The sequence below is a fragment of the Ovis aries genome, chromosome 3 (assembly GCF_016772045.2).
Source record: "Ovis aries strain OAR_USU_Benz2616 breed Rambouillet chromosome 3, ARS-UI_Ramb_v3.0, whole genome shotgun sequence".
Taxonomy (NCBI): domain Eukaryota; kingdom Metazoa; phylum Chordata; class Mammalia; order Artiodactyla; family Bovidae; genus Ovis; species Ovis aries.
In genome coordinates, this window is record NC_056056.1 from 214053797 (window position 1) to 214073758 (window position 19962).

The following is a 19962-nucleotide window of genomic DNA, read 5'->3' on the forward strand; positions in this document are numbered from 1 at the left end:
CAGTTGAGCCACGGGTGCAATGTAACGATGGAGGCACAGCGCCTGGGCCCAGCCTTCAGAGGCCAGAGTGTGTGTTTAGAAACCTCAGGGAAAGCCGCTCTGACACTGTGTACCGGTGTCACTGGTAAGAGCTAGTAACTGCTCGTGTGATAACACATAGCTCTCCTCATACAATCACAGCAGAGCTGTTTGCAGGCTGTGAACTGCCTGGAGGGAGGCTAGGATTGGTTTCCATCTTAGAAAATAAAGTTCTCTCCAAGTAAAGCTGAGTAGCAGCATCTGGTGACAGATGAGTTTATTTTGTTGCACGTTAGGAACCACCAGTGGGAGGGCAGGTGAGCACAGGCCTGGGGTTGGGAGGAGAGTGGAGACGGATCGTGAGTGCCATTGTGAGGGGGTCATTGCTATTCTCAGTTTTTCGTCCCACCCCAGTGGAGTGCAGGGAGGGGAGGGGTGGGGTGGGCACGGTGGCCGGCAGGTGGGGGTCCAAGGGGAAGCCCTAGGTGGACATGCTTCTGCCTCTTCCTCGGCGTCTGTTTGGCTCAGCAAGGGCAGGTTAGTTGAGGTGGAAGTGATCTTACGGTGTGAGCTCGCTGGGCTGAGAGTCGTGAAAGGAGCGGAGTGATGAGGCTGGCGTGTTTTTTAGGAGGGGCTCCCCCACCCCCATCTCTTTCCTTTAGAGTCTGACAGGGGAGTGGCAGCGAGGAAGAGGGGACCTGAAGGGCCGGAGGCTGCGCTCCTTGGCGGCTCCCCAGGCTCAAGCTCTCAGGTGGCCACCTGTGGGGACAGCAGGGTTGCACACCGCCTTTGGGGTGGGGGAGCTGGGGGTCATTTCTGTGCATCCTCGTAAGTTTCCACACTCGTGTCCTCGTTTTATAAACGAGAAAACTGAGGCTTGAGGATTTTTCTAGTTAATGAAGACTCCCTCCTTCAACTGGGTAATGGCAGAGATCCAAGGTTTTCCGACCCCTTTGCTCTTTCTTTCTACTTGATTATATTTGCTGTGATTGGAAGAGAAAGCAAAGGAGAGGGAGGCAATTTTAGCAAAAGGTGCCTAAGTGTGATTCTACGTTTTTTTCCCCACCAACAGGAATATTAAGTATAAAAACGGTCTTACTTAATACAACAGGGGTTTTCCTGGTATGTATTAGGGGCTTCCCTGGTAACTCGGTAAAGAGTCCACCTGCAATGCGTGAGTCCCCAGTTTGATTCCTGGGTTGCGAAGATCTGCTGAAGAAGGGAGAGGCTACCCACTCCAGTATGCTTGGGCTTCCCTGGTGGCTCAGCTGGTAAAGAGTCTGCCTGAAATGCGGGAGACCTGGGTTTGATTCCTGGGTCCGGAAGGTTCCCTGGAGAGGAGAAAGGCTACCAACTAGAGTATTCTGGCCTGGAGAATTCCATGGACTGTATAGTCCACAGGGTTACAAAGAATCGGACATGACTGAGCGATTCTCTTCTCCCTTCATGGAGAAGGGAATGGCAACCCACTCCAGTGTTTGTGCCTGGATAATTCCATGGACAGAGCAGCCTGGTGGGGTACAGTCCATTGGGTCACAGAGAGTCAGACACTACTGAGCGATTAACACAAAGTCTGTCGTGAAGGATGAAGGAGGAGCATCTGTATGGGCAGGACTCCAGCCTCTCATCTTGCCTTGGCCGGACTGAAACAGAGCTGGAAAGCACTTTTTTTTTCTTCTTGGCCATGTCTTGTGGCTTGCCCATGTCAGTTCCCTGACTCAGGACTGAACCCAGGTGCTCCCCAGTGAAAGCGCAGAATCCTAACCATTAGGCCACCAGGGAAGTCGCCTGGGTATTTTCTGTAACTTCATTTGCTCTTTCCTTTTCCTTAGAAAAGCTCCCCTACCCCAATAAAAAGAATGTATTTTTTCCTCAGTCAGTTTTTTCAGAATATAGGCCATTATGCCTTTGAATGCATTTGTCTTTCTAAAGATAGTTTACTTTATCTCATTGTAAGGCAGTGCGGTAAGAGATAGCCATCAATGTTGCTAAATCAACAGTTAAACCCACAGAAGGATTTGCTGATCCTCTTCCAGGTCTGGGAAGGTCGATGGCGAGTGATCCCTCACGACGTGCTACCTGAGTGGCTCAAGGATAATGACTTCCTCCTACATGGACACCGGCCCCCGATGCCTTCTTTCCGCGCCTGTTTTAAGAGCATTTTCAGAATACACACTGAGACAGGCAACATCTGGACACATCTCTTGGGTATGTTGAGTAGTAATGATTAATGTGACCTTTCTGGTCCTCCCCCCACCGCTGTATGTAAGGGTAAGGACAGAACTTAGAAAGTGTGTTTTGAATTTGCCGTTTTTGTTTACTGGATTGCTTGTGATGCAGCTCCTCGGTGGTGTCTCTGGTTGTCCCAGTTTACACTAGGTTTTCAGACATGTCCTTAAACCAGGCCAAGGAAAAGGCACTATGCAGAATTGGCTGTAATATTTTAATGAGCATGGAGAGGAAAGTAGTTATTTTACAGAAGTAAGTTGATTTTTAAAAGTCATTATGCATGGCCAGTGAACATATGAGAAAGGTGCTCAATGACATCGTGAGTCATTTGAGGAAGTACAGTGAGATACAACTTCACACTCACAAGAATGGCTGTTATCAAGAAACTGGAAAGTGACAAGTCTTTGCCCGGATATGGAGAGATTAGAACTCTCACGCATTGCTGGTGGAATGGAAAATGGCGCAATCTGTATGGAAAACGGTTTCAGTTCCTCAGAAAATTAAATGGAGTTGTCAGCAATTTTAGGCATATACCCAAGAGTATTGAGGACATATTCCCACAAAGGTGTGTACATGAATGTTTTTAGCAGCTTTATTCATTGTTAGGGGAAAGTGGGAACAACCAAGTATCTATCATCTGACCTATAAATAAAGTGTAGTATATGGATGCAGTGGAGTATTATACAGCCTTAAAAGGGCTGGACTGCTGAGAATGGGCAACGGCACGGGCTAGCCATGAAAACCTTGTGTGAAGTGAAAGGAGCCGGACACAAAGGCTGGGTACTGTACGATCCATATACACGAAGTACCCAAAATGGGGAAATGCATAGAGCTAGAAAGTCCAGTAGATCAGTGCTTTGTTAGGGTTGTTGGGGGGTGGGGGTGGGGTGATGGGAGATGGCTGAGCAGGTGTGGGACTTCTTTTTGGGGCAGTGAAAATGTTCTGAAATGAAATAGTGACGATCGCACAACCTGGTGAATGTATTGAGTAGTCTGGCCTTTCCCCATTTAATGTACGTATCTTACCACATGTTTGATTTCCTCTGTGCCTCCAAGTTCTCCAAAATCAGAGAGTAGATCAGAGCAGGGAATCAGATCGAGTTTGTTGCTGACTTCTAACTTTACTAAATGATCGCACAGAATCACTTAGCAAACGTTTTAACTTCTTAATTTCTATGTTTGTCTTGTGTTGAGTAGCCTTTCCCTGAGCAATAAGAATGTGGTATCTTACTGTGAAGAACAGTTTAAAAACTGGTTTGAAATTGCCCAAATAGCACTTCACTGTCCCTAACTCCTAACTCTGTGGGCCAGCTGGTGAGGACCAGAGCCGCAGGTGGTTCCATAGAGCGGTCCGCTGTATTTCCTAGCAGAGTTTGGAGGGGTCAGCGTTCATTGCAAAAGAAACTGCCAAGTGGGCCTTTGAAACCTAGCTGTAGCACATGTGCCAAAAACATTATAAATGGAATGTCTTATGGATCTAGAGGTAGAGGTGGGCTTAGTTAGCAGGCCTTGTCTGTTTTCTTTTTGGATTAATCACAAGTTACCCTGTTATACTGCGCTTGTGAAGCTGAGGGGCATGTGATACCAACAGTGTCTGGACAGACCAATGTTTTGGATAAGATTTAGTTGTTCGGAAGAATTTTGATTCAGGTGTTAGGACTGAAAACGTAATCGATACATAACACTCTCTTCAGAAGGTAGTAATCCCGGCTTTCTTCCGTCCTCTTTTCTAGGTTGTGTGTTCTTCCTGTGCCTGGGGATCTTTTATATGTTTCGCCCCAACATCTCCTTTGTGGCCCCCCTGCAGGAAAAGGTGGTCTTCGGATTATTCTTCCTGGGGGCCATTCTCTGCCTTTCTTTCTCGTGGCTGTTCCACACAGTCTACTGCCACTCAGAAGGGGTCTCCCGGATCTTCTCCAAGTAAGTATCTGCAGAGTCCCTGTTTGGACCAGTGGTCCAAAGCCCGTGGGCTCAGGGAGCGCGTCCAGCAGCGTGGGCAGAGCCCTCGATGCTGCCTGCCGGCGCTCTTGCCTGGGAGCTGCAGTGGGCAGCGATGTCCGACAGTAAGTGGATTTTCTCCCCCGCCCTAGACTGGATTACTCTGGTATTGCTCTTCTGATCATGGGAAGTTTCGTTCCTTGGCTTTATTACTCCTTCTACTGTAACCCGCAACCTTGCTTCGTCTACTTGATTGTCATCTGTGTCCTGGGCATCGCAGCCATCATCGTCTCCCAGTGGGACATGTTTGCCACCCCCCAGTACCGGGGTGTGAGAGCAGGTAAGAAGCCCAGACTGGGGTTCCGTGCTGCCAGTCTGCAAGCGTCCGGCTAGGCACTTGTGATGCAGAGATGGAGAAGTCACGGTTCCTGTTCTTGAGGGGCTTGTGATGTTGGGGTGTCCCTGCTCGTCTCACAGCATCAGTGGGGGTGGGTGCTGAGCTGATGCATCTGATAGTACAGTTTACACGAGTCCAGGGCTGTACGTGGTCCTTACGGCTGTGGCTCCATACCTTTTGTGAAATGATGGTTCCTTTCTATGTATTTTCATTTTTAAATGTGTTAAAAAAAAAAGAGTCTTTACTCCCAAACTGATGGTGTTATAGAGATAGCACACACCTTCTCTGGTACAGGATGAAGAGGGTTTTATGTTCAGGATCATGCCTATTTGGTTGGAAACCAACCGAAAGCCCCTTCCTTCCTGTGCGAGGGCCTGGCTGACCCCGTTGGAGCCAGGGCTCCTCAGTGTTTTTGCCTCTAGTCTTTTTGCCACACCCAGCGCCTGCCGAGAATGAGCAGGAAGTACTAGAAGGAGTACTCGTCTTTTCAGTCTTTTTGCTTTAAACCATTTTGTGTTAAAGCCCAAGCCACAGCTTATCTGCAGTTCCTGTCCATGTGGTGCTTGGTTGAGGCGCACACTTCATGGTGGCTTTAGACCCCAGTTACCTTTAGGCTGTTTCTGATCGTGACATTTTCTTTTACAACCCTAGACACGTCTTTTTAATACATAAGTAACATAAATTACAAAACTTGGACAAAATGGTACTTAACCTTCAACTTGACACAGTCTGATATGTTTTATTTCAGTTCATTAAAAAAAAAAAAAAAAAATCGGTGATCCAGACTCAGTTTAGTCTTACAACCCAGGGCATGTCCAGAAGTTTGCAGATCACTTGCTGTAGAGGGTTCGAAGGCAGTCCGACTGGGGGGTGCCGTGCTGGTGGACTTGGGTGTCTGGCTGGTGCTCTGGGGGCCCTCCCTCTCTCATCGCCCACCCTACCTCTCTCACCCCGGGGTGTCTGTTGTCTCAAGGGAGGATAAACTATGTGGAACTGCCCTGTACTGTAGCCTGTGTCTTAAAAAGAAGCGCATATAGGGTGTTGCAAGCCAACCACTTGAGTTGTTGGTTCCTGAGGCATTCAGCAGCACATCACTCTAAGCTCCTTGAAGACTGCTGATTTATGGAGCCGAGGCTTTTTCAGCAGGAGGCTCTCTCTTTGCCTTTGTAAATAGATCTCTTTTTAGAACGTAGCCGTGCTGAATTGCATGGCAGAATCCCAGAGTTTGAAGAACCTTCTTTTTCTTTTCAAACTAGAAGCTAATGTTGCATCCCGCTTTTGAGATGCTCAGTTTACAGAGTCACTGGCACCATGCCCAGTTGTCCCTCCTCCTTTCTCCTTGTCTCCATTGTGTCCTTGTGATTCCCAGGAGTGTTTCTGGGCCTCGGCCTGAGCGGGATCATCCCTGCCTTGCACTACGTCATCTCGGAGGGCTTCCTGAAGGCTGCCACCATCGGGCAGATCGGCTGGCTGTTGCTCATGGCCGGCCTTTACATCACGGGGGCGGCCCTGTACGCCGCCCGCATCCCTGAGCGTTTCTTCCCCGGCAAGTGTGACATCTGGGTAAGTGTGGTCGGCAGCTGGAGGCGGGCAGGGTTCACTGTCTTATCTGTCCCATCTGTGAGTTAGTTACTGGCACCCAGGGAAGTGACAAGATTGAGGAAGTATCCTCACCCCAGCTTCCCTCTGAGCCGCGTCAACATGGTGAGTGCGGGGCTGAGGGCGCGCACTGCAGGGGCGGCCCCACCGTGAGACCCGCCGCCCCATAATGGGCCGTCGCCAGTGCCTTCTTGGGACTGGCCCGGGAGCTTGGGTACTCCTTACTCAGCGCACTGCCCTTCAGGGCAGGCGTGGAGTCGTTGTCCCCCTGTCCCCGTGCTGGGCAGCAGGTTTTCAGGCCTCCTCCATTTGGTCTAGTGTGTGGGAGGAGGGGGACAGACTAGGTTTTTACCCAGGTCCTTTTCAGCACCAGAATTCAGTGATTAGTAACAAGAGACTGATGTGTGTGTGTGTGGTTGGAAGGGAGGTGGGCTAACCAGACGGTTGTTAAAGGTAAACCGAGAGGAGGAAAGAGTGGGGGCAGAAAATGCAGGGGACCAGTGGGCAGCCTGGTACCAGTCCACACACAAGTCCCGGTCCATGGCCTGTTAGGAACCAAGACTGCACTTCGGGAGCTGAGTGGTGAGGGAGGGAGCAAAGCTTCCCCTGCGTGCACAGCTGCTCCCCATCGTCCTCTTGACTGCCTGAGCCCTGCCTTCTGCCGGATCAGCGGCCCCTTTAGATTCTCACAGCAGCAAGAGCCCTGGCCCTAGAGTGAAGGTGGGGTATCCTGAGATGCCCACAGTGTAGGAGTAGAGTGCATAGGAGACGCAGTGCGTTGCTGGGCCCCCTGCGCCAGGAGTGCGCTGCATCCCGAGCTTGGGGCCGCAGCGCTGTTTCTGTGGGGACAGCGGGCCTCGCCTCAGAATGCGATGTGCCTGCGGGGTGCTCTGAGAGCAGGGACGCCTGAATGTGAGCCGCCGCCCTGCCCCCGCCCCGGCTCCGCGTGGTCTTCGGGATCTTCTGCCGACGTTTAGTGACGACTCGCCCTCCCTGCTTCTATCTCCAGTTTCACTCTCATCAGCTGTTCCACATCTTCGTGGTGGCTGGCGCGTTCGTCCACTTCCACGGGGTCTCGAACCTCCAGGAGTTCCGTTTCATGGTCGGCGGAGGCTGCAGCGAAGAGGACGCACTGTGACGGCGGCCAGAGGCCGGGGACGGTGACCCCCACCGGCCGTGACGCCAGCGCCAGAGGAGCCCCACCGCGCGGGGCTTCGTGACGCCCCAGGGCTCCACGTGGCCCGCAACTGGGAAGAGAAAACAAAAATAAATCACACCTCACAGGTGGAGAAGAGGCGAGATGGCCCAGCCCTGCCTCGTTCTTGGGTCTGGCCGACGGAGGGCGCTTGCGCCCCGGGCACGCTGGCCTCTGTGCTTGTAGCCGGCTGAGACGTTGGCTGGAGGTGCCTCCTCCTCCCTCCTCTCTCCTTAGAAACGGTGACGCTGAGCAGTGTTGGCGAACATTTATTATGTTCTCTGAGGGGTGGCAGTGTGATTTTAGATGCCCTTTTGGGAGAACAAAGAAATTAATGTAAATAAGATTTCTAACTTACTGTTTAAATAAAAATTTATATAAATGTTTAAACCACAGGGCTGGGGAGGGAGGGAGGCTTTTGTATAGAACGAAACACGTGAGAGCCACACGCTGTTCCAGTTTTGCACATGTGACCGCCGGAGGATCAGGCGACAGCCCCAGAATGTATGACGCCCGGCAACCCGGGTGCCTTCTGCCAACGGGGCACCTCGGGCCCTGGGGCGGCAGTGTCCTGCCCCGCCTGGCGACCCTGGAGAGCCAGAGGCAGGGGCGGTGTGTTTGCTGGGGGAAGCGGGGTGTGTGAGATCATGGCAGTAGTGACGTGTCAGAGTTTGAGCGACTTGTTTGTGCCACCTACCCAGGAACGTTACTGAGGCTGGCGGGGATTAGGGGACCGCCTGCAGGGCTTCCCGCATCCTTTTCAGTGCCGTGGGGACTCGGCTGGTTGCAGGGGTGGGGATGGGGTGTCTGCAGTGGAGCTCTGGACCACTCTGTACGAGTCCTTCCAGGAGAATCACTGCCTCACCTCCCCCTCAGCCCCTGCCCCCACGCCGGGAGAGAGACCACCTTCCCTGGCACCATGGCCCCTGGCCTGAGGCTGGCCGTACAGGGGCCCCGGGGCCACCGCCTGTGGTGGTGGGGGGGGTCTCCCTGTGGTGCTGCCCTGGTGCCTGGGGGCTGAGCACGCGCACACCAACCTGACCCCCTTCATCCCCGCCGCCCCAGTCAGGTCTCCAGGAGCAGGGAAGCCCGCAGCACGCCTCTGAGGCCAGAGCCCTTTGCCCACCGGTGCTGGGGTGACCGGCACCCCAGAGCCCAGTTTTCTAGGGGTGGTGTGGTACGAAGGTTTAGACGGAAGTGATACATTACTGCCAGGGAGTCTGGGTGGCTCCTTGAAGCTGAGTCTGAGGGGCTGCTCAAGTAAGGCTGCTTGAGCCCCAGAGGTGTCCTGCGGGGGTGTCAGAGTCTGGTGCGGAGGGTCTGGCTCCTGGGAGGCCTGCACCTGCCCACATATCTCTGAGTCCAGTTGTTAGTCTCAGCAAAGAATTCTGGTGGTTGAATTGCACCCGGGACGGCAGGCGTCAGCCTTGAACAAGGTCCCGAGCTGGGCTGGCCACCTCCCACCAGTGTTTGGGAACATGGGAAGGTCTCCCGTTTACTCAGCGGGTTTCTTTTCTTGGTTAGCTGTCTCCTTTCCCCTGCGTCTCCAGCAAAACCTGGGAACCAGGAGGCAAGAGTCTTCTGTAGAACTCAGGAGTATTCTGGTCTTGAGTGAGGGCGCTGCCCCCGGTGCCGGGCGTGCTGGTGCCGTGTGGACAGGTGGAAGAGCAGTATTACCCCTCCAGGGAGCACGGCCCACAAGACAGTGCCCCACCGCACCCCTGGGAGGAGGCTCATTGGGCTTCAGGATGTACCCCAGAAGCCAGCCTTGCGTCCGGTCACCTGCCCAGGGAAACGGTGTGTTGTGTGCGGCCCCCGGGACACCGCCAGCAGTCCAGGGCCCAGCCGCGCCCCCTCCCCCCGCCCCACCACACTCCCCGAAGATGAGCTGCACCTGGCTCAACACAGCACAAACCCTTAGAAAGTGACGTGATCACCAACCAGACGTCCCCCGACCCCCACCCCGTGACACCCCCCGCCCCCCGCGGCGGCCCCTCCCTGGGAAGCGGGTGTGCACCACCTCCGTGTGTCCTCCGAGCCCAGGCCCGCCTCACGCACGCCTCCGCCTGCTGGGAACCCCACAGGTCGGCGCCTGGATGCCTTACTCTCAGCAGTCAGAGGCTCGCTTGCTCTGTGCGGATGCTCATTTTCTCTTCCGGCCCCCAGCTGTTTGGGACCTCTGCAGCTTCATCCTCTCACCCATTGAAGAGTGGCCTTCTCAGTATTTCCCCCTTCCTGTTTATAAATTGTCGAAGCCACAAAGCACAGTTTTGGGGATCACAGGGGGCTGGGATTTCAGAAGGGCGTTTGTGTGATGGCCCCACTCACCATGGGATGTCCCTCCTTGCTGTGTTCTCAGACTCCTAATAAAGAGACCAAGTGGAACATGAACGTTCTTGTTGTGCCTTTTTTTTTTTTTTTTTTTTTAAAGAAAAAGCTGCCTCAGCTTCCCTCTCCATAGCTTTTGGTATTTCTTGAAGCCTTCATTTAGATACTGAAGCTTAAATTTCTGGAAACATCCCACTCTGAGTTCTGGAGACCATTCTGAAAAGGCTCTCTGTGGACTGACCAACAAATTAAGCTCTTGTGAAATATTAATAGGATTCTTTGGCCACACAGGTATTTTCTATACTGAATAGAATATCTCAGGACACTTAGGGGTTATCGTTGGGCTACCAAATATTTGAAAGTCATATTGTATACTGCCATTTTCGCAGAGTAGTGTTGAGAGTGCGAAAGTTGAAAATGTTCTCTGGCAGTGTTAATTAGATAAATCTTGTAATTTGTATATTTCACATTTCCGTTTAATTTTCCTAACATGTTAATGATGGCAGGCAGGATGAGGATGAAAGTTAATAGAGGGTGTGGTATAAAAACCAATGCTCATGCCCAACTCAAGCCTTTCCGGCCTTCCTTACACTTTCATCATAACTGGGGTCCCAGGCACAAGACTGGAGGGGAGAGCCAGCTCCAAGGGGCAGTTGCTAATTTATCGTTAGAGGTACGAAAATAATATGTAAAGAACGCATCATGCGAAGGGGGTGTGTTACAGCACTTGACACTTGACGTAATTGTAACAGTAGCACCCAGTGAACAGATCTGTTGTTGACTTGTGTTTCGTAGGTGAGATTAGGAGAGGTGAGTCTGACTCTTGTGACACAGTCTACACTAAGAGGAACATTCAGATCAAATGGTCTCATGTAGGGACTTCCCTGGCAGTCCAGTGGTTAGGACTCTGGGCTTCCACTGCAGGGGATGCAGGTGCGATCCCTGGTCCGGGAACTGAGATCCCCTTGCTGCGCGGCACGGCCAAAAATAAAAGCCTCGTGTGTTTTGACTGAAAGGTTTTGGGGGCTTGTTGACCCTTCTATGTAATTTAAGAGAAGAGAGGATATACCCTTTCTGCCTTGGGTATATTTAGTTTTCTTCAGGGGAATTTCCAGTATTTGGATGAGTTCTCATTTTAGGTGTAGGAATAGGTTTTTTGCATAGGGAACCTGGAGGCTGGACACTGGGTTGTGTCCTTTTTTAATTTTTTTATGTGGGCCATTTTAAAAGTTTAATTACTGAGTTTGTTACAGCATTGCTTCTCTTCTATGTTTTGATTTTTTTGCATGCGAGGCATGTGGGATCTTAGTCCCCAGCCAGGGATTGAATCTGCATTGGAAGGCCAGGTCTTAACTGCCAAGGAAGCCCCTCCCGTCCTGCCCCTCCCATCCTGCTTGAGGCCTACAGACACCCCCTGGCTTTCCTGGGTCCTTTGCTGTGCTGTCTGCAGGCTCCCTTTTCACGGTGATACCTGTGGTGCGGGAAAGGAAGTGGATGAGAACGCATTTGAGTCCTGGCCTGACAGTGGCTAGGGCTCTCTGGCCTGGAGATGGCTGTGGGCGCTGTTGCTCCCGTGAGTAACCCCTGGTCTCCGAGCATCCTGCTCGGTCAGGGCTCAAGCGCTGACCCCACGCCCTGTGTCGTGCTGGGCGGGTTTTCCCGCTCCCGGCCCCGTGATATATGGCAAACTGGTCTAGTGTGACTCTGCCTTTGGTGGTGATGGCAGCAGTCTAGCTGGGCAGGAAGTCTAGCCTGTCACTGCCACCCCTGCCACCCTGGCCTGGGGACAGTGCTCTGGGGACAGCACCTGGGTCTGCTGAGACAGCTGCTTCCTCACCTGTGAGCTTGTCCCCGCCCCACCCCGAGTCAGCATCCCTCACTCGAGCTGCAGGGTTGGGCTGGCATCTGCGCCAAGCTCTTGCCCTCATTCTTCCCCGAGTTTGTGTCTTTGACTTGGAGACGTCCGCTCCCTTGCCCTCCGGAACGAACTCCCACTTGGCGTCATGGAGCGGTGCTCAGGCCTTTTGTCTCAGCAGCACGTGTCTCAGCGTGTCTCAGCACACGCTCAGAGGTGACTTAGGAGCTGGCACACCCCTGACCTGAGTTCAGAGCTGGCAGCCCTGGCACCCTCGGGCATCCACAGGTTGTTTTTTTTTTAGGAAAAGGGAATTCAGGACTCTCTCCCCCAGAATCTTGTCATCTATTCAGTGACTTTGGTTTTAACTTGGTTGGTCTGAGTTTCCCTGGTGGCTCAGACGGTAAAGCGTCTGCCTGCAATGTGGGAGACCTGGGTTCAATCCCGGGGTTGGGCAGATCCCCTGGAGAAGGAAATGGCAACCCACTCCAGTATTCTTGTCTGGCAAATTCCAGGGACTGAGGAGCCTGGCGGGCTACGGTTCCATGGACTGAGGAGCCTGGTGGGCTACAGTCCATGGGGTCGAAAAGTCAGACATGACTGAACGACTTTACTTGGTCTGAAACCAAGGTGACAGCTCTTTAGCGTGAGCTAGGCTGCCACCTGCTGTCCTCTGGGCTGTGGTGGCGGTGGTGGTGGGTGGCAGAGGGTTAGAACCACCGAAATAGAAAAGGGCAAGAACAGCTCTGACCTCCGAAGGCAGGGCTTATGTTCTCTTTTCCCAGGTGAAGAGCAGCTTTATTGTATCAACGGCTTTTGCTTCCATTGGTTCTGACAGGGAGTCCTGGCCCCATAGCCCCCTCCTGTTCACACAGAGACAGGGCTGAGGCTGGGAGCTGCCCCAGTACTTCTAAGCATGGTTTTTAAACTGTGTGGCCAAGAGTGTTGATAAATTGCCTGAAAAGACTCTTCCTGGTTGTGGGGAGGGGGAACAGGATGCTGTCCTGGAGAGAGGTTAGAGGTCAGGGTCTGGACACGCTCCAATGCCCCAGAAGGACACGGCGAGGGAGGGGCTGTCGCCTTGAGGGCTCTGTGACATGAAGGTGGGGAGTCGACCTGAGGGGACCCCTGCTGCCTCCTTGCCCACCTGCACCTGGCGGGCACCTGTGACCTCGCCTGTTGTTCCAACGTCCTTTCTCCCTCCCCTCCGCCAGGAAAGCAGGTGCTTCAGAGGAGAGCCGGTGACACGCTGTGGGTGCCAACCGCAGGCCACGTGATTTCAGGCTCAGGATACGGACTCCACGTGCACGCCTCGCACATCACGGTCACCTCTTCCAGGGAGGCCGGCTGAATGTAGAGATCGGAGGCCACCCCAGGGTTTCTGCACGGTTCTGCCTTCAGCGTCACTCCCACAGTGGGGACTGCAGTCCCTGGGGTGCCAGGTCTGCATGGGAGGAAGCTGTGGCCCTGAGACCCCTGGGTGGGGGGCGTGCCCAGATGCATCCGTCTCCCCCACTGGACTCCAATTTGCAAATAGGAATGCTCCCCAAAGCTACAGCCGCAAGGCCAGAATCAGGTGGTCTTTCTTGTGGATCATCAGCCAGAAAAAGACCACCCTGAGTCCTTGGGCCTCCAGGGGGTCTAGAGCCTTCAGGACCCCCCTGATTTTGCCTCCCTGAAGACCAGTCTTTTGCTAGGACCCCTCTGGCTGCAACTGGTCCTGCCCCCTGCCCTGGACTTGCATCCTGCTCCAGTGCAGCAGCTGTATCGCTAACCTACTAGGTTTTTCTTAGAAAGAGGCAAATGGTAAGTCAGGGCTTTGCAAAGACATTTATAGAAATTTTTTTAATAGCAATAGTTAGTGAGCATCACACGCAGCCATGTTCATGTAAAGGACCTGCCTTCTCTCTCTCTCATGCACGCGCGCACACACACATACATGCACAGATACATACACACCTTTTTTGAGCTTCAACTGTGAGACTGAGCTTCCCTGCTGTATACCTCACCCTGGGGCAGCTCCATCTCTGGTGGGGAGCATTCCTGCCCTCCTCCCCTCTCTGCCCTCAGCCTCATTCCTCTCCTCCTTCTCAGGACATTTAAGTCCTTGGATTCTACTGAAGACCAACCAGGCTCATTAGAAACAGTTGCCCTGTCTCTAGCTAGGTCTGGATTTCTGGGGGAATAGATGGAACTAAAGCTCTCTGGTCTTGGTCCAGGTTGAGCTCATGCTGGACTCCCCAAGAGGAGGTGGGGAAGACTGCCCACTGAGATGTGGGGTGGAGGGTACCCGGCACTCCAGAAGGTCTTCAGGATGGGTTTCTGACTCCACCAGCAATCTCAGGAGGCCCACGACTGATGAGCATGGCCCTGGGCAAGAACCCAGCTGTAGAGTGCCAGGCAGCATGGCGGACTACTGACTTCCCAGCGTCAAAGCAGGCCTCATGGGGCAGGGTCACCGCAGCAGCTGGGGTGGCAGCACCCAGGCCCACAGAGGCAGCAGGAGCAGGCGGAGCGAGGCCGAGGTGTCTGAGGCGCCTCCGCAGTCCTGGGCATTCTCCTGCGGACCCAGAGCACTCCCGGTGAGGTACCCATCCAGGCAGAGGCGACCGGGAGACTGGGAGTCAGGAGGGAGGTTCTGGCACTAAGAGGGACCGAGGGCTGAGGGAGAGGGGAGTTCTGGCAAGTGGAGGGAGCCCTGGCCCCCCCACCCCCTGCTTCTAGGAGAAGGAAGATGGAAGGGCTGTGGAGTTATCCTCTTAGAGTGACTGCAGAGAAGCCCGGCACTCTGGGAGTATCCTGGCTGTGGACTCAGGGTGTCTAGCAAGGACGACTCAAGTACAAGAAGCCCAACTACGGTGTTCAGGGCTGGTCACCACAGTATTATGTGCATAATGGTTTCCTCCTACCCGCGCGGACCCCGTGGATCCAAGTGCGATGGGGGCAATGTGGAGAAGCTGTGTTTGAGTTTACCAACGGCCTGGCCCCTGGGAGACCAGCTCTCATCATAAAAACACTGCCGGGTCCCTCCCTGCACAAATGCACATGGATGAGGGTTCCAGAGGTGCCCTCCCAGCTGCACACTGGGTGTCCAGTGCTCTCACGTCTGAAGGGTACAGGCTTGGGCTGAGGTTTGGGGATGAAGACCCCCGCCACCAGCCCCCACCTCTGGATGGAAGGCGTGGCAGGCGTCCGGGCGCCGGCGGAGCTTCTGGGAACGCATCCTGTCACACTTGATGGAGGCGTTATGTGCAGAGGTCACTGTTAAGGTGAACACAGCTGAGGCGGAGATGACGCTGGAGCCTGTGTGTGTGACAGTCGCTCAGTCGTGTTCGACTCTGCGACCCCAAGGACTGTAGCCCACCAGGCTCCTCTGTCCATGGGATTCTCCAGGCAAGAGTACTGGAGTGGGTTGCCTTTCCCTTCCCCAAGGGATCTTCTCGACCCAGGGATTGAACTCAGGCCTTCCGCACTGCAGGCAGATTCTTTACTGTCTGAGTAAGGGAAGCCCAAGAATACTGGAGTGGGTAGCCATTCCCTTCTCCAGGGGATCTTCCTGACCCAGGGATTGAACTCAGGTCTCCTGCTTTGCAGGTGGATTCTTTACTGTCTGTGCCACCCGGGAGCCTCTGGGGACTCAGTTCTGGAACCTCTGGTGGGACTGGCTGCCTCACTGCCTTCCAGGGTCAGAGGTCAGCCCTTGGAGCCGTGGGAAGGGCAGGGTGTTGGTGGTGAGGGTGGCTGGCCCCACCTCTCTAGATCTGAGCCCCTCGGTGATGACCCGCCCTCCCCGCTCCCCCGTCCACCCCTCCCCTGCATCCCACACACACGCAGGCTGGAGCCCCAGAGGATATATTTGACCTCCTCTGCCTCCCGCAGCACTGGCGGGAAGGTGCTGCAGTCACAGGTGCGATCCGTCACCAGGAGCAGCAGGTTGCTGCTGGGGACCTGCTGCATCACAAACGCCCTGTGGACACGAGAGAGGTTGGCCCATGGAAGCTCCGAGCAGCTGGACGCTGGGCTTCAGGGAGGCTCTTCTGGAGATGGCGTGAGGGCTTGGGGGCCCAGGTCAGCCCCCTGGTGGGAGGCAACCTGGTTTACATCTCCCACAAGCCTTTGCAGCTGCCCTGCTCTTTTCCTAGCAGATTGGAGGGAAGGAAGCCCAGACATCTGGGGGGATAGGAGTTGTTATTGACGTCTGTGGGGAACACAGGCCTAAGTCAAGACCATGTCAAGTAAACAGGCCAGTGTGGAGAGGCCGCCCCCAGCGGGGTTACAGTGCTCAGGCGTAGCCACAAGGTGGCGCCCCAGGCCCGCACGCTGCCCGATTGGGAGCCGGGTAGGTGCAAGCCGGTTGCGGTCACTGGCTCAGCCAGTGCGTTGGCCACAGACACTGCCCATAGGCATTTCCTGCGGGGTAGGGGACTTCATACGTGCACGTGCACACACACACAGCACACCCACGTGCCCATATACACGTGCACAACAGACTCACATGTACATATTCAACCTTCTTCACACCATATGAAGTTGGTATCATCCCTGTTTTGCAGAAGGGAAAGCTGACGCCTCTAGGTAAAGTGATGCACCCAAGGTCACCAGTTCCTCTTCAGTCAAAGTCCGTCTACTCTGAGGCCTTGGCTTTACCCACACTGTTTGCCGTATCCACCCTGCCAGCCTCTGAGATAAGTGTACAAATAACTACATTCCCGTGAAACCAGCTGTGTGAGTCCTACAGTGACAGTGCCTGCCTGAACAAGATGGGCTGGCTGTGTCTGAGGCCAGGGTCCCAGGCGTCCCACTAGAAGACAGTTTGCTTGTGCCCTGAATCTCAGGGACATCCTGGAAGCCCCTGGGGAGTGGCATGCTGGCAAGTGGACAGCCTAGGGGAGGCCATCTCCTCCAGGTCAGGATGGAACATCCTGTGGGTGGGCGGTGGCCTGAGGTTGGGGTGGGAGTGAGCAGCACAGAACTTTGAGCCAGGCCTCCCGGCCTCCCTGGGCCGGAGCCTGGCCTCCCTGCGGGAGCTAGGGCAGAGGTGTCAGGTGCCCTAGCCACTCCTGAAACGTCCTCCAGCCTCCCGGTCCTCTGTGTGGACAGACGTCTAAGTGAGAGCTGGCCCTCCTTCCCTGAGTCTGCCCTGGCCTCAGGGCCATCTCTCCTGTCTGCCGACATAGACACTATGCCAGCCCTGTCCCCAGCTGGCTGCCATGCTCTGGGCCGAGGCCTGTGGTCCCTCCACCGAGGAAGTGGGCACAGAGGCCTTGCCGCGGGGACCCCACCTGGCTCCCTCCCCTCCCCGCTCACTTCTGGCAGGCGCGGCACTCCACAGTGCCGTTGGCCTCCCGCAGGGCCGTCTGGTGGACGAACACGGGGTAGGCGGTGTCACAGGGCTGCAGCAGGTCCTGCTTCTTGTGCTTGTGGGCTGCGGGGACACGGAAGGGTGTGGACGCGGGGCTTCGCTCACCCCCGTAGGGGTGGGCCTCGACAGCCTGGGCGGTGCGGTCACTGCGCCGGGAGGAAGACGCTCCCTCCACTGGCAGATGGCAAGCCATCAGGACTTAGGGGGTGGGGGAGAGGGAGCGGCTGAGTGTGAGTGACGCCTGGGGTTACCCTGGGGACGCCTGTCTCTCTCCTCACCGTCAGCGGTGATGTCCAGGGGCTTGGAGGAGGTCAGGGTGTGGGGGGCCTGGGAGATGACAGCCTTGCTCTCTGTGGATGGTCCAGCGGGCGCTCTGCAGACATAGCTCCCGGACAAGCCCTGGGCCTCCCCCCACAACTGACCCCACGGTCACTTAGAGGTGGGCAGGGGGCCCAGTGCCCAGACTTCCTGGACTCCTCAGTGGGGCCTGTGTGGTCACTTGAGCGGGCTCAGAAAGGACTTGGCAAACTCAGAGGCCTGGCAGCCGCCCTGGAGGAGGACCCACGTCCACTCCTGGGTGAGCAGATAGCTGTTCCCTGCGTGGGGCCTTGGCCTCTGGACCACAGGACACTGTCCTCCTGGCGTCGTCAGAGCTACTGCCCAGGAGAGGGCTGGAGGGTTCCGTTTTCCCTGGGGCAGGGCTGTGATCACGTGGGATGAGGTCTGGGCTACACACCCTCCCCTAAGGAGCGAGGCTCTAAGTTGAGAGGGGCCTTCATTGTTGAGGAGTCCTGGAAGGAGAGAGGTTCCTGGGACCCTCCCAGCCCAGCACTGGGGCTCCTAGGCCGCTCTACTTACAATGATGGAAGACGGTCTTGGCTGTCCAGGACGTGTGGCCCAGCACGGGGTGGCGATGATGGTGATGATGGTGGTGTCACATGGTGTGGGCATGAGGTCACATGGAACGGATGATGTCACACGGGAATGGTCAACATCACGTGGGATGGATGATGTCACATATGATGGATGACATCATGTGGGATGGATGATGTCACATGGGATGGATGATGACATATGGATGATGTCACACAGGTTCGTGGTGTCCCGAGATGGTATGACGTCACACAGAGGTGAGGGAAGGTGATGGAGAGGCCAACAGGATGGACGTGAGTGGTGGGCCCTCTGCAGTCCCCTCCCCGCAAGTGGCGGCTAGAATGATGCTGGGCTCTGGGTTCCCGCAACTGAGCACTCACCCTCAGCCCTGTGGTCCCCACGCCAGGAGCCCCAGGCCCTCCACTCCAGCAGGAGCCTGTCGGATAGAAGCGGCCAGAGTCCTGATCGCCCTCCTCACTGGCCCCCGGGCTGTCTGCCCCTCCCCCCAGGGAACCCTTGTCCGGAGGCTCCTGGGGTGCAGAGGCCCTCCCTGGCAGCTGCCTGTAGGAGGGGGCATTGTATGTGCCTGGCTGGTTCCACTCCAGACCTCAGCCTCCTCCCCTGGGGTTGTGGGGACATCAAGCAGCTCCCTTCAAGGGGCCCCCTCATAGCCCACCCCTGCATGAAGCCCCCAGCCCTCACTCACAGCAGGAGTTCGTTCATCAGCCACCTGGTAGCCGACAGGAGGGCAGAGATGGGCTGGGGGGAGAGGGGACACACTGTGAGTCCCGGGCTCCCCCCACCCCATCCCAGCAGCGGGATCAGTGGAAAGCTGTTCTGGGAAATTCCTGCTGTAGAGCGGATGACGGGATAACGCCAGTCATCACCCTGGGTGGCGTCTATGGGATCCCCTGATGGGTTGTGGACCGTGCGGGGGTGAGGGTGGGAACCAGGCAAGAAGGGGGCTGCAGCTGTCCCTCTGCCGGAGCAGTTGCCCTGACCGCCCCGCCCCGCCAGATAAGATCTGGGAGGGAGCGGACTGTGGGCGGCGGGGGCAGTGGGAGAGGGTCAAGATGGGCCCTGCTTCCTGGAGAGAAAGGGACAGGTCACCCTCTGGTGGAGGGAAGCCCCTGGGGACACTCACGCTGGCCAGGGGCTGGGAGGCGCTGTGGTGGTGGGTTGGGGGTCTGCACATGGCCTGGTAGTCGTACATGGTCACTCTGAAGCCAGAATTGGGACAGGGTGAGTCCAGACCCCACCCGTATTCCACCCCCACCCTTCCCTGAGAGACTTTGCAGCAGGGTTTTCGTCAGCAGGTCAGAAAACGACATTTCTGGGCTTGGGCTGCTCAAAGCCAAGGAACAGCAAACCTCATTCGCCCTCTCAGGGACCTCAGCCCTTCCCACCCCCGCAGGCCTCAGGCCTAAGGAGGTTGCTCTACAGCCCTGGGGGTCCCTGTGCGGTTCTGAGGTTGGGATCTAAGATGCATCTCATCTGTTTAGCATCTGACCCCGCCTCCTCTCTATGTGTTGGGGGAGGGGGTCGCCTGCCCCACTTACTGGTTGAACACCCCCATGCTGAGCAGCTGGGTCACGAGCGCACCGTCTACCTCCCCCAGGAATCGGCCCACCTGTGAGGGCAAGAAGAGGGGGAGAGGGAGGGACAGGGGGTCGCTCCGAGCTCCAGACTTCACCTGCATCTGGGCTTCCCCTCCTGAGGCTCAGTAAGTGTGTGTGTGGGGGGGGTGTTGTACTTTCTCCTTGGCCCTCCTGGGTCCAAGGGGGTCCTGGGCATGTGGCCAACTGGTGTGATGGGGCAACTCCAGGCCAGGCTGGCCGGTGAGGATGGACTTTCCCATCCGAGAGGTCCAGATGAGGGGAGAGAGCGTCCAGATCCTGGCCCCACGGAGGTGGGAGGGTAGGCGCTGAGGTCTGAGCGTTCACATGCAGAAAGGTGCCTCCAGGGCAACGGGCCCACCTGATGGGGTTGGTGCTCTCGGAAGAGACCCCAGGGGGCTCCCTGCCCCTTGTGCTGCTAGGGACACACTGAGAACCCTGTTACCCAGGGGGGCCTCCTCGGGCTCCAGCCCCTACAACTGTGAGAAGAGCATCTTTGTGGTTTGTGAGCCGCCCCGTCTGTGTGCTCTGCTTTGGATGTCTGAATGGGTT

At 55.7% G+C, this 19962-nt stretch overlaps 2 protein-coding genes across 2 annotated transcripts in view; one reads left to right on the plus strand and one right to left on the minus strand.

Moving 5' to 3' along the window:
- Window positions 1-9767, plus strand: part of ADIPOR2 (adiponectin receptor 2) — a 40338-nt gene extending 30571 nt beyond the window's left edge. Inside the window, exons 4-8 of the mRNA XM_004007604.4 lie at window positions 2055-2226; window positions 3981-4167; window positions 4338-4525; window positions 5952-6145; window positions 7191-9767. Coding sequence (XP_004007653.2) covers window positions 2055-2226; window positions 3981-4167; window positions 4338-4525; window positions 5952-6145; window positions 7191-7319 — 870 coding nt within the window. The 3' untranslated portion in view covers window positions 7320-9767. The remainder of the gene's footprint in view (window positions 1-2054; window positions 2227-3980; window positions 4168-4337; window positions 4526-5951; window positions 6146-7190) is intronic.
- Window positions 9768-13374: 3607 nt separating this feature from the next.
- Window positions 13375-19962, minus strand: part of CACNA2D4 (calcium voltage-gated channel auxiliary subunit alpha2delta 4) — a 67964-nt gene continuing 61376 nt past the window's right edge. Inside the window, exons 30-38 of the mRNA XM_027965995.3 lie at window positions 19354-19424; window positions 18939-19014; window positions 18501-18553; window positions 18175-18230; window positions 17780-17800; window positions 16867-16984; window positions 15414-15526; window positions 14726-14808; window positions 13375-14119 (exon numbers count right to left, since the gene is read on the minus strand). Coding sequence (XP_027821796.1) covers window positions 14015-14119; window positions 14726-14808; window positions 15414-15526; window positions 16867-16984; window positions 17780-17800; window positions 18175-18230; window positions 18501-18553; window positions 18939-19014; window positions 19354-19424 — 696 coding nt within the window. The 3' untranslated portion in view covers window positions 13375-14014. The remainder of the gene's footprint in view (window positions 14120-14725; window positions 14809-15413; window positions 15527-16866; window positions 16985-17779; window positions 17801-18174; window positions 18231-18500; window positions 18554-18938; window positions 19015-19353; window positions 19425-19962) is intronic.